The sequence below is a fragment of the Cygnus olor genome, chromosome 8 (assembly GCF_009769625.2).
Source record: "Cygnus olor isolate bCygOlo1 chromosome 8, bCygOlo1.pri.v2, whole genome shotgun sequence".
Classification (NCBI taxonomy): domain Eukaryota; kingdom Metazoa; phylum Chordata; class Aves; order Anseriformes; family Anatidae; genus Cygnus; species Cygnus olor.
This window is the reverse complement of record NC_049176.1, coordinates 29,981,481-29,995,010: the sequence shown is the minus strand read 5'-3', so window position 1 is coordinate 29,995,010 and position 13,530 is coordinate 29,981,481. Positions and strand designations below refer to the sequence as shown.

The following is a 13,530-nucleotide window of genomic DNA, read 5'->3' as shown; positions in this document are numbered from 1 at the left end:
GTCCTTTCAGCTAGGATGTGTGGTACAAGGATCAGTTAAAAACACAGAATGCTACTTCTTTAAAGCACTCTCATCTTCTCTTTCAAGGTGGATCATTTCCCAACCATTCTGTAACGGTGCCCAACCACTCCCACTTCCCCCTTTTTTCTCTCCAAAGACAAAGTCTGACTTAGTCATCTCTGATGCATATCATATTTTTTTTATTTCATATATACATTCTCAACAAAGCATCAAGCCAAATGCTTTCGTTTTCTCACCTCTCAGTGAGCTCGAAGTACAAATTGACTGTTATTAATATCACCACTAAATTCCAAACCCACCCAAACAGATATGCATATTAGAGGGCTTTACTCTTAAGAAGTACAAAAGTATTTTAATTACACTACACGCTCCCTGTTTTGAAGTATTAATCACACCTATTTACACTTATGCCCATTTAACACCTATGCAACAAGATGTAAATTAGAACATCAAACATTTCTATTAAGTTCAGCTCCTTCCAATACACTAAATAAAGCTGTAAGCCCCTTTTCTTGTGCTTTGGGATGCACTGAGCGGTACAGAACAGGGTAAGGAGAATGCCATCAGCAAACCACGTCTATTACTCAAAGACTATATATGAAGTATTACTTCGCAAGTTACAAAAATACACAACTTCTGCTGAAATCTGCTAGTTAATATACATTTACTCCAGAATATGAATACAAATAACTTTTATTAAAAAAAAGCTAATAATACAAGAGGCATGTCTGAGAACTAGAGCTGTGTTAAAACCACTACCGTGTATTGTAGGCATCATTCAGGAACTATACAAATCGGTACTCCTAAAAGATAATATCGCTATTTTCCAGCATAAAAGTTACTATGTGAGTTAAGTTCTAGGTCATGGTTTATTAATTCAAGTTGAGCCACTTACACAGAATGCAAAGACCAGAAAATTTATGATCTAGTAGCTTCAAAAAACCAAACATCTGTTTCTTCCAGGTAGTCCTGATGCAAACCAGACAATAGGTGTATGCAAATCCTTAATATTTACAGTCAAAATACAGTATCACTCTACAATTTTCTTATAAAACAGTAAGTAAGGAGTTGATGTAGATGACGATGTCGGAGAAAGAGAATTCAGAAAGTCCTTTTCCTCTGTGACCTTCACTTCAGAGTCATCAAAAAGCAGCCACTTTCCTTCATACTCTTTCAGGCTCTGCAATACGTACAAAGCTTTGTTTTCTAGTCCACTGGAAGCAACACCATTCTGATCGCTGTGTTCCGTACTGCACTCCACGCTTCCGTTAGTATTGCTAGACTCAGGGTTTCTGTTTTCAGTAACTATATTAAGAAACTTCTCAGCGTTAGCTGGTTTGTTATTGTACAAGTCACAGTCAGACTTGCTCTTCTGTCCCCCCAGAAGTCCAACAGCTTCCATGTTCTTTTTGTTCAGAACCTTCCCTGGCTGTGCATTCCCATTGACTCTAAAAGAGACTTCACCGTCATCGTAGTCTTCAGCGACAGTTCTCGCTTCCTCCTCGTTCAGTGGTTCTGGCTTAATCATTTCGTACATTTGGTCAGTGATGAAGTTTCCCTTGTCTATCTCTAGGCTATTAAGATCTGTAATTTTGACAGAGGCTGTGTAATGTCCACTGCTAATTGTAATGCCACTGTGCATTACCACGGCAAATAATCCATAGGTGTCATTAGTTGGCTTCGTGCTCCATTCTTCTAGCGACAATTTGAGAGGCGTCAGCAGAGGAGTGTTTATCTTGGACAGTCCACCATAGCAATCAAACCTTCAGAAGAAAAACAAAGTTAGACGTCTTGCCCCCTCAGCACACAATAAATCCTGCTTTAAGTGGCCCATACATTGAGCCTATATTCTTTTTCTTCTATTAGAAACATAGAGAGATGAATTACAGACATAGAGATATGAATGTGAAAAGCTGCTGCTTACTTTTTTTCTACTTGCTTATCATGAGCATCTGCCCCAGGCACCCGTTCAGCAAAGAGATTTTTGCAAGGATGCGAACTGGTAAGTCTTACAGCCTAACAGCCGTGTATTCTAACTATCTAAGAGACTTCCCTTTTCAGAAGTTGGTACTTCTTTACTTAAAGTAAGTTTTAAATAATGACAAAAATGAGTTTTTAATCGTTATCATTCATGCTTCTGTGATTATACGTCTACTACTTTGCAGACATCAGCCCGCTTACCAGCTTTGATAAGCTTCAGCATCCAAGGTACAGAGTAAGCAGGACTTTTTCCCTAAAGGTTTTGAAAAATTTACTTACTAAATGCCACCCAGAGAAACTGACTTTTTACTATAGTAGGTAATTTTTCTCAGATCACCTTAAAGCCCTGTAGTGTATTGCCAATGGTATGCAAAGGACAGTTACCTAAGGATAATTAAGTAACTTTCTTATTGCTAGGGATTGGTCATTAACTGTCCTATCTTAGTCAGTTTCAGTAATCAGCTAGCTGATTCACTTTGGAAAAGCATCTAGCATTTCTGTAACTATATAGCATTTTGTTCTCAGCTCACAAATTTACAATGAGCAAAGTTTAAGTCCTTTCATTTAGGATCTTCTAAAGAGTTTGGAAGGCAAAAAAAGAATCGGGACATAATCAGCTCTTTTGTGTATTAGCCTCTTTGAATCATTCAGCTTTTACATGATTTACAGACTGCATAGCCCAATATAATTAACCCCTTTATTTAACAATATTTTCTGGTGTCCCAATAGATTTCAGTGATGTTTCAGTCTTGGTCAAACATTAGGGTGTTGTAGGGAAAAACAGTGCGGAATACAGGCAAACTCTACTTTTGCTTCAAAGAGCCAACTACTATTATTCACCTTTACTTTTCCCATAATAAGGAATCGTAACTACTTTTAATTCAAGGGAAATGTGGATAGACATAACAGTATAAGCATGATTGGAGTAACAGAATATTACTTTGGTTTTACTGGGTTTAGTTTTGATTCTGCTGTACTTTTAAATGTTTTGCTGATGTTCCCAGCCATAAACCTTCATAACCACAAACACATTCACACATACACAGGTACCCTCAGTCACTCAAGTGGAATTAACTCTAATCTCTTCACATTGTGGACCTAGGTTTATAGTAAACATTTAACTGCACCAAAAGAAAAAGAGCAGATCATCAGAAATAAAACTTAAATTTTCTGGAAATCCCTATTATTAGCCAGAAAGAGATACTCGAAGAGAATACTCAGAAACTGCTTACTGATAGCCTAAGATCAGAAATGCAGTCCCACTCAAACACACTATGACAATCATATTAAAATAAAACATTAAAAACAGGCTCTACCTTTTTTCTGAATGAGATCCAGCATCAGAAAGATTTGGAGAGGAGGAAATAAGAGAGGAAATCTTTTCCTATTAGCTTTTTGTTCTTCTTAATGATAATCTGAAGACAGAAAAATTGCATGCCAAGTACTCTGCCTCCTCTGACTGCTGCACAGTAGTTCATACACAACAAACCTGACTTCTGCAATGATATCTTTTGAGGCCATAAATTCGTGGAACTTTACCCACTGTACTGATTTAATACCTCAAATTATTATAGACCTTAGAGGCTTAAGCTATTTTACTTCGACTCTTCTGACACATAAGACATTAAATAATCCAAATAAGGATTCTCCAGGGCATAAGCACTACTTTCACTGATTAGCAAATGTGACAGTTAAAAAACCCTACAGTAAGACTTCATTGAAAACAGTAAGTCACCTGGTCTTACCTGATACCATTTCACTAGTCAAATACCTCATTTTCTCTTCGATGCCAATTGCACATTGTGGACAGGCTTAATGGGATGTTACCGGGTACACGTTTCACTTAATAGCTTCCTCATCTGAGCGCAGGGCTGTTTACCCCCATGACCCAGTACTTCCCCACCCTTGCCAAACAGCATTACTCAGCCCCAGGCTAGTGGATGTTCACACTGGGTGCTTTAATTTTAAAAGCCACTTTGCAGGCCAGTCTAGAAAACACGGCGCAAAGCCCTCCTAACTGCAAATATTTATTTACAGTACCCTTGCTTTCCATTTTATTTTTCTTCACTTCTTTTGAACTCAGTTGTCAGAAAACTCAGTAGAGCATGACTGAGAAGCAGACGAGATTTCAAAGATTTTATTGGAGCTAGGAGAACAGTGATATGAACATTCTCAGTTTAAGCGTCTTAGTTAAAGCAGCAAAACCATCTGGTACTACTTTTTAGGACAAGTTACTGCAGTCTTGTCCATGGAGAACAAGTTTTTTTTGTTGGTTTTGGTTTTTACAATAAATATTACAAGTTAACTGAACTGGGGGAAGCTCCATCAAAGCTTATAATGCAAAACACGCCGTAATAACAGCAACTCTAGATACTATAGGGGAAGCCAGCATTTTTATTTACTAGCCTTGGCTCTTCTGGCTCTTTCCCCATTTGATTTGCAGCTGTGCGTTATTACTCCAAATCAATATGTTTAGAAATGACATGGTTTTGTCCAAGATAAAAAGTCCAAGCCAAAAACTGAGAAGCGATCTTCCACGCAGTTTGGTTCATCACTGACTCCAGGACTATGTTCGATTTTTCCACTTCTACTTCCTCAACCTCTGGCTGCTAGAGCTTGGCAGAAAATACAGGACACGTTCAAAGGGCACAGGAGGAAGACCACAAGAGGCTGGATTCACTCTGACCTGGGTACAGGTCTGAGTATTTTTGGAGCAAGGACCTGAAGATTGCCAGGACAGAAGAGGTAAGTGTCTCAGCAGATGGCTGGTTAGCCTGTAAGCTCCAAGTGCTTCCTAACAGAAACAGAGAGGTAGCAGATGTAGGCACAAACTGCCAGTAATGTCCAGGTTTTCTCTCTCAGGTTGTGTTTTTTGAATAACCTCTAATGATACCAGTATTCCATCTCACATCAAAGGTTATTCAATAACATTACAGTTGTCAGAAGAAACGTTAGCAGACTTTACACAGAGGAAGTTTTTTGCTTTCTGCTGAAGTCAGAAAGTTAATACTCCTAACAACAAGCACTAGAAATTGAGGGTGAGAATTCCACTTTCAAAAATCTTAGCAAACTACCAGTAAAAAATATCTTAATACGATCCCTGAAAATAGTTCTTCACAAATTGGATTTATATTGACCTCAGTTATCAGCACTTGTTTATCGCGTGTCCTGTGACAAGTCACTCAACTCATACTTTGTGTCTAGTGCCAAAGGTCCTATCCACTTGCAGTGGTGACACAAGTGTTAGAAAATGCCACTGAAGGCATTCTAATGCACGAAGCATTAGATTTCCTACCATCAGGATGGCTCTGAAGGTCTAAGGCCAACCAACAGGGAATGGCTGAGCACAAGGAACTTGGTGCATAAAAAAAGCCAAGCTAATTTGTGCCTAAATAATGTACTGTAGGTCACAAAGGAGCTCTGTTAAGTCTCAAAAGGAAGCTGTGCCACCAGAACACTCAGTTTATGCAGGGTTATAAACTGCGCAGGCTGCAGCACTGCAGTGTGCTTGGCTCTCTGAAACAGATGCCATCGGGGGGATACTCAACCAGCACAAGTTTCTCTTCTTTTGCAACATCCAGCAAAGTTAACACAGTGTGCAAAAGCTACGTTTTAGTGAGTACTGGAAAAAGTGGAAGGAAAGATCAAGTCTACAAGTGTTACTAAAATCATCTATCACTCAAAAATGCAAATCAGTCGGATACCAATTTTCTAAAGGATCTAGGGGAATATCGTATAGTTAAAGTTCTCATTTCTCATTATTTGAATCTCATTGGAGCTACTGCAAAATGCTGTGCCATAAGTTGTCTCGGCATTGTTTTATTTGTGTATCCTATTGGGGTGAGGGACAGGACTATATCCCTAAATTCCTAAGTACAAATAACGGTAAAAACCAAGGATTTTCATAGTACATAAACTGATTGCTTGGCAGTTGAACATGAATGACATTGATCTATTCCTTTAAAATAGAGTATTAGCAATTTGTCTGTAGGATGTGTTAGATCTTCAAAGTGTTGATCTACCCCCCCCCCCCCCGCCCCAGTTTTAGTACTGCTGTTCAGTTAAAGACCACAGCACCACGAGCTGTGAGCATAACGTTCAGTTTTGTTCTCATCACTTGTTCTGCTGAAGTACTTAAAAATGCCTCTATACTCTCACACATAGGTGATGTTCAAAATAAAGTTTTAAGAAGCATGAGAATATCGAGCTGTTCTAAGCACAGCGGTAAAGCTTTTTGGCAAGAAGCCTCCTAAGAGTCTATTTTCCTGAGGATAAATTTTTGTCACTGCTTGTAACAATAAAAAGCCCTTATGAAGCTACGTCAGTGGGACACAGCCCCTAATTTCAATCTAGAAACTTGCTTTTGGAGAATTTAAGGCATCTTCATCCCCCCAGTAAGATTTCCCTTTCAACAACACACTGTTTTGTACCATAGCGTATCAGCATACTCACTCTAAGCCACTAGCAGCAAAGCACTTCAAATGAATTGTTATAACTTCAGGCATTTTATCAAATAAAAGACTGCGTTCTGCTTCTGTGTAATGATGACAGTTCTCGCAGAAATATTTATCCTCTCCCACAATCCTTTCCACGGATGCAAACTGTGAAATTGCCCACTTAAGAGTCTTCATTTCTGTTTTTGGCTCTGGAGAAACTGAAAGAGAGTCATTACATTCATAGATACGTGATTATTTATACTTCCAATGCACCCCACCAGAAGAAAAACAAAATGAGATTTATAAAGTTAAGACGTGTTCAAGAACTACCAACAACGCTGTGAAGAATACCCAATGTGTGTGAAATAGAAAACATATTCAAATCTTTGAATCATTTCAGGAAATTATATAAATACCAATCAATGGATGCTCTTGCTTGAAATATACAGACCTACACCACCACCTACATTGCCTGTTAGCATTTAACATATAAACACCACCGCGTACACACGCTGAACTCGGGAGTGCTTCAGCAAAACAGGGCGGGCAAAAATAGTGAAAGCTGCTCTGAATTAAGTCTATGAGCACTAAAAATGATTTATTTAAAATTCTGAAATTCACAGTGTCTTGCTGCCACACTTACTGCTTACTTTTGAGAGTCGCTAAAAGTTAGGCATGGATTGCTACCAGCTGTGGCACACACCAGAGGACTAACATTTCCAAATGTAAAGCACACAGTACTAGGGTAATGACAAAAATGTTTTCTAAAAATAATTTTAAAAATAATTTTTAAAGCAAGATTCATTTATTTTAAGAAAAACAAAGAAAAAAATTCTTCTGCTTAATCTTGCATTTATAAGAATCTCTTACCAAGGAAGAAAGGGCAGACCCAAATCAAAGAAAATACCCATTTATAAGCAGGAAAATATGTACGTGAGTGAACGATTGTAAGCAGCCTATCATATGGTAAGATCTGAGGTGATTTTAATAGTGTCTGGATCCGTCTACGTTAACTTTAGACTTTGTAAACACAACACTGATAATCAGGACAAGAGATAACAGAACAGCCTCTAATTTTAACCAGCACAATCAAAGGACAGTGCCGTATTTATCAAGGAACAACGCCTTCCTCAATGGCTGCCTGAAACAGAAACAAGCCACAACCCTTTTCGGTAATTACTTACTTTCAGAACTTTCTTCAGTTTTAGAAAGTTCATCTTCTTGCACTGGAACGCTGATGTCCTGGAAGTCTTCTCTTCTTTCAGTGAAGCACTCGCACTCCAAGCATCTTGTTCTCAGTACTAACTGGCCCTGGAACAATTTCTCCACTAGTTCAAAAACAGCCAGCTCCGTACCTAGAGAGAGTATATGCCACATCACTTACCTAGCGTGCTTTGTTCAAAAGACTACAGAACCTGGCGACTCTTTATGGATAAAAAAATCAGTGTGTTAGAGACATGGTGCCTTAAGGATTCTACATAAGAATAATTTTTTTTTTTTTTTTAAAAACTGCTTATCACATGAGTTTTCACAGTATTGCTACTTACTACTGAACAGGAAGCCTCTTTCTCTTTGCTCTCAAACTTCTAAGTTCTAAGATTAGATCCTTCTTTTATAGTTGAAGTTTGTGTCACATTCTAGACAGTGTGTTTGCCATCAGCGCACTCGCTACCTTCTTTGTACGGACTGTCAGTCTCCTCAAGGAACATCACATTGTATTATTGCCTGCTTTGTATTGGGTCTCAGCTCCTCTCCTCCAATATTTTCCAAATTAGTTGGCCAATTTTAGTCAAATCTGATGAAGAAATGGGGATCTCAAAAGATTCTGCATTCCTTCAGACGTTTTCATAAAAATCGGTGGTTGGATAAGAAAATTCCAAACTAGTAACTACTAAGGCGTACTGTGCCCCTTCCCTCAACAGTTACCTTGCTCTGCTGACACAAACTTCACACCTGCCAGCCAATTTGCATACATCCTGTGGCTTTCCTAGTTCCTGGGAAGGCTGAAAATATGGAAGGACTAAAGAATAGGGAGGGAAGGTGAGAATATTGTTTGTAAGGGCTTAGGACACAAACCCATTGACCGTGGGGTTTCATTCTGTTTCACTCTTTGAGTAACCTCCCTTTATGTTTTGAATTCACTTCCTATTTCTATAGGTGACAAACGTTAGTGGGAGTATAAACCTGGTAATATGCTTCTTTTTTTATATATATATTGAACAACGATTACACAACATTAGTGAAAGGCCTATTTAGATCTAAGCTAAACAGACCAGGGTATAACACAACAATTACAAATGTATAAAACAAATTCAAAAAATCTTTTTCAATTTTTGAAAATGTAATTTTGTATTTAGAGAGCTCTGCTTGCAATGCAGTCTGAACATTGACTTCCAATGCACAGTAATTTCCTAACCATTCTAATTTTAAGCCCATACGCTTGTTCACCAACCTTCCTTTTTTGGTTCTTTTTCAGTTCCTTTCTCATTATGGCTTTCCACAGGAAATGCTGGTTCATGACCTTCTTCTTTAACATTATTACCATTTTCACACTTTACAGAAGACTCTTCAAGCTCACAGTCATCGTATTCTTTCGCTGGGTCTTTGGATCCCAAATTTGTCGTTAACTTTCCCAGACTATAAAATTTGGACAGAATACTGGGTTGTTTGCACGAAGATTTTAACCAGTTTAATCGAAGTCGTGACTTCTTCTGTGTTGGCTTTGCACTCTCGTTTTCAGTGGAGCACTTGGCAATGGCCTCAGTTTGATTTTCTAGCTTTTCTCCCGTTGCTTTCCTCTTTGACCTGGTTTGTCTCTGATTTTCTTCTGCTGCAATTTGTTCTTTTGATACTTTAGATTTTTTCTTTGCGTTGCCACCTTCGGCATCACTTTTTCTTTTCCCATTTCCTTTCAGCAGCTTATCTTCGGCCACCTCTCCCACAGGGCCACTTGGCTCACTGTCCTCCTCCTCGGCAGAGTTGCCGGTTCCACTGCTCTCGATATTTTCGTCAAGTTTTTCCTCCGGTTTAGCTGTAGGCTCTTCCAAAGGCAGTTTGTTCAATTCTTCCTTCTTCAGTAGCTGACACGTTTCTTGGATGTTACCTAGGATACACTGCAGAACCTCCTGGGCATCGTGCTGCAAGTAGCCTTCATACATAGGGTTGAGCTCTCTATTAAAGGCAAAAGTAAATGAGCAAAGTAATGACGAGCAGATGACTAGCTAGCTAACAGGACCAGATACTTAAATTAGAGAAGTTTTGCTATTAAAGCAGGGGAGGATCCCCTCCAGGCCTAGAGAGGGGTCGTCTCCCACAGATTCCCATGGGAAGGTAGTCACAGCCTTACGCCGAAGAGCACTTAAACACACGTTCAGCTGCAACCTCACAGCGGTACTTCCCAGGACAACAACAATACTTACATACTTCAGGCTAACCACTGCTTTAAATCCACCGTGGGGCTGAAATTATGTTCTGACAAAATCAAAATTTACTTCCAAACTTATGATACCACAGAGGTAGCAAGAAACACAAACCTCCCCTTTGATGTGTAGGGAAACTTCCTTCCTACGATCACATAATGATGCCCCAAATTTAAGATCATCTACCCCCCAAGGCTGTACCGTACAATCACAGCCGCCTCCAAACTTGAGGTGAAAATTCTGACAGTGTTTTAGATAACCTGTACCTCAGGGTATTGAGTAGCCTTCGTGGCTGAGTAGCAAGTTCATCGGTGTATTTCTCTGGATTTAAGAGAAAGCTGGCTTGAAGCTGCTCAATGGAAAGAATCAGGGAGTGCAGACTGCAGATCAGCTCATAACTTGCCAGGGGATCTTCTTTACAATTTCCCTGCAGTAACAATATAAAAGGAGAAAAACACTTGCAGTTTTGTCTGTAACAAGCAGTTAAACTTTTTCTCCCGCCCCCACTTAAGTTTTCTAACAGACGTGACAGATTTTCTGTCCAGTATGGGAAAGACGCAAGTTTAGGTCAATAGTCAATATACCGCTCTTCTGCCAGTAGAGAAGAAAGATGAAAGCCAGACTATACATTATGAAAACCCAAACCATCCCTGCCCAAACTCCGATTTCCGTCCGTTCAAAATACTGCACCATCATTATCTTAATTTCAGAAACGGGGCATGATAACTCCGCTAATTTCTGAGAGCTTAAGGCTTGCGCTTACAAGTTTACAGACACTCTGAGCACTGCCAAGTTCGAACACAAGTTCAAAACTTCTCACACTTATCTTTTACCTGAAATAGCACTACAGAAAACAATACTTCAAAACTTATTACAAACAGAAGGAAACAGCTCTACTTTCAGTACCGTCCTGGCACGTAGCCTCACCTGCACAAAGGCAAGTAAAGGAACACGTAGGGAGATATGTTACCTTTTCTGCTTTTTGCTCTCCTTCTTCTTTCAAAGATTCTTTCTTCTTTGAAATGATATTATATAAATGCTTTACTCCAGTTTTAAAACCAGGACAAAAATATAACACCTAAAAGCAACAGTTTAAAACAAAATAATAATTGGTAAGCTAAGTTATTTGACATCACACGTCCACACTTACAATCCAACTAGCTTTGCATCCCCCGAGGCTTCTGCACAGCACGCAAAGATGTGGGATTATTCAGGGCAGGGACGTGGCTGAAGTATGTAAACTGACAAATTAATCATCAAGGCAATCCGTGGTGCACACGCTTCTTGCACTATCGTCTTTTTTTCCCCCCACTGTAACTAGATTCCCTGTATACAACACCCAGACATGTTCTATACAATGTTAAACTAAGAATCTCATCTATTTGTGCTTAACTGAAACAAAAGGATCTTTTTTGAGGCCCCAAAACACGATCTTACCTGAAGGATGCTGTTCAGGTAACAAGTGTTACCAAGATTATTCAGGCCCACAAAAGGCAACATGTTGTCTTTCTTCTCACAGCTGACAAGCGACGGAGGCTGTGCTGCAGGAACAACCTGGTCACTATAAAACAGTGAAAACAGAATTAATGACTAACGAGCACAGATGAAAACGGTGTCAAGGCGTTTCTGAGAATCTCTACATGGCTACTCTAGGCACTCAAAAACAGGCCAACTCCACCGTAACCCTTCTTTCTAGTAACCTACTCAAAAAGAGGCAGGTTTACGAGAGGCGAGCGTGTCTGCCATTACTCCCAACGCCCACCTCTCAAGAAGCAGAGTGATTTAAGGCATGAGGAAAGCTCTCTTTACAATACTTTTGCGTGTTCTTTGTTCATTCCTAGGGCAGCACCAAGAAAAACGCGACGTGCGTAGCACATATTTTCTATTACTGTCCCTTGCTCCAGGTTCACATCACTTCATTGCTGGGAGCATAACAAGAAAATAAATATAGAAGGGGGGAAAAACAACAAAAAAACCCGGCGCATTACATACAGCGCTGATGCACTGTACTGATACAACAGAACCACATCTCAAAGCCTCCAACACGTTTATCGCAATGAGGCAATTTTCTTTCTCCCATTTCATTTCCTCACTAGCTGCAGGGAGACGAGTTGCTGAATTCACCCAGGGCTCAAACACCCAACAATAACGCCCTGCAGCGAGCAGTGGGCTCGGTGCTTTTACTCCCAGCATAGGGGACCTTCGATACCCAATGTTTTTTCTGCAGGATTCATTTTGTAAAAGCGACAATTTTAAAGTTTGGATACTTCAGCAGAAGGGGAATCACTTTCTATCGAGCTGAGCTGAGGGAAACTTTGCCTGTACCTCCCGAGGCAGCCGCCAGCAGCCCGGCCGTGCCGCCCCCCCCCGGCTCCCCACGTACACGTCGGCTCCCCGCGGCTCGGGGCTGCTCCCGCCGCCGTCCTGCGGCTCGGCGAAGTCCAGCGCCCGCTTGGCCTCCTTCTTCTGGAACAGCTTCAGCGACAGCCGGCTCCGCTTCGACGGGCTGCCCCGCAACGCCGCTCCGCTCTCGCTGGGGAGCACCCCGGGCATCTTCCCGGCCGGGAAACGCCACCTGCGGCGGGCACACACGGGGGGGCGTCGGACCGGCCCCGGCACCCCGGCACCCCGGGAGCGGCCCCGGCCCCTCGGCCCCGTCCCTCACGGCCCCGTCCCTCACGGCCCCGGCCCCGCCGCCCCCGTGGCCCGCCCCGGCCCCTCAGCCCGGTCCCGGCGCTCACCGCTACATGGCGGCCCTGCCCGTCCCGTCACGGCCCGGCCCGGCCCGTCACGGCCCCTCCGCCCCCGCCCGCCGGGGGCCGTCGCTATGGAGACCGCGGGCCCCGGCCGCGCCGCCCGCCCCGCCACGGGAAACTTGGCGCGTTTGCCTTGCCGCCAGGACCCCCGCCCGCCGCGCTGCTCGCGCCCAGCCGCTGCGGGCTGCCCGGATCAAACGCCCGACACGGAGTCGAAGGCGAGGCTCGCTGGCACCGCGGGGGCATGGTGGCCGTCGGGCTCCACCCGCCCGCTGGGTGGAGGAGGCAAAGCGATGCCTCAGAGAGCGCTCCGCCGGCGGTACCGGCGCCGAACCGCTGTCTCCGCCATCAGGCAGCGCGGCGGGCAGCCCGCGGGGTCCTGCCTGAGCGCGCGCGGGCGCTGGCAACGGCCTAGCCAAAGGCCCGGGACTCGCACCGGGGGAAGAGGAAGGGGGGGGGGGGGAAGCGGCTGGGCCGAACCATTCCGCAAGGACACCCCCGCCCCCCCCTCCGGAGGCGGAGGTGGATTGGTCCAAGGGAAGCCCCGCCCCTCCCCGCCTCAGCCAATCACAGCGGGAGGCGCCGTGAGGCGGCGGCCGGCCCGCAGCGCCCCCGCGCGGCTGGTTTTGGGGGGGGGGGGCGGCAGCTGCCCGCTGTGAGGAGAAGCCGGGCTGCCTCAGCGGCGGGGAGCGCGCGTTCGGGCTTTTTAATAAAAATAATTAAACTGTCTCCAACCCAGCGCCAGTCGTACACGAAACGAACATCTGCACAACACAGAACCGCCCTGTTTATTCAGTAATTCGTCCGTGGCTCCGCTTGCTGAGAATCACGAGCTCTCGCCCGCACATCCATTGCTGCTCTCATACTTCACAAATTTGGGGGGCTTTGAGAACTGGTCCATATTTACTCCTTATAAGG

The 13,530-nt window shown here is 43.0% G+C and overlaps 1 protein-coding gene across 2 annotated transcripts; it reads right to left on the bottom strand.

The window, feature by feature from the left end:
* Nucleotides 1-897: 897 nt before the first annotated feature.
* On the bottom strand, nt 898-12,887 carry USP1 (ubiquitin specific peptidase 1). 2 transcript variants are annotated; one of them, XM_040565923.1, is made up of 9 exons: nt 12,745-12,887; nt 12,240-12,431; nt 11,294-11,417; nt 10,827-10,934; nt 10,123-10,283; nt 8,890-9,608; nt 7,622-7,792; nt 6,454-6,655; nt 898-1,784 (listed from the first exon to the last, which is right to left on the bottom strand). In XM_040565923.1, exons 2-9 carry the CDS (start codon nt 12,407-12,409, stop codon nt 1,052-1,054), a joined length of 2,388 nt encoding a protein of 795 aa, XP_040421857.1. In that variant the 5' UTR covers nt 12,410-12,431; nt 12,745-12,887; the 3' UTR covers nt 898-1,051. The 2 variants fall into 2 exon arrangements, with proteins under 2 accessions (XP_040421857.1, XP_040421856.1); XM_040565922.1 differs by lacking the exon at nt 12,745-12,887 and adding an exon at nt 12,598-12,728.
* Between the last annotated feature and the right edge of the window lie 643 nt (nt 12,888-13,530).

Bases quoted from the DNA above. Each gene is read 5' to 3' on its own strand.
- USP1 (XM_040565923.1), bottom strand. From the start codon at position 12,409: ATGCCCGGGGTGCTCCCCAGCGAGAGCGGAGCGGCGTTGCGGGGCAGC. The intron at 11,418-12,239 runs GTACGTGGGGAG...ACTGTTTTATAG, and splicing joins GAGCCGCGGGGAGCCGACGT to TGACCAGGTTGTTCCTGCAG. The intron at 10,284-10,826 runs GTAACATATCTC...TTGTTACTGCAG, and splicing joins GAGAGCAAAAAGCAGAAAAG to GGAAATTGTAAAGAAGATCC.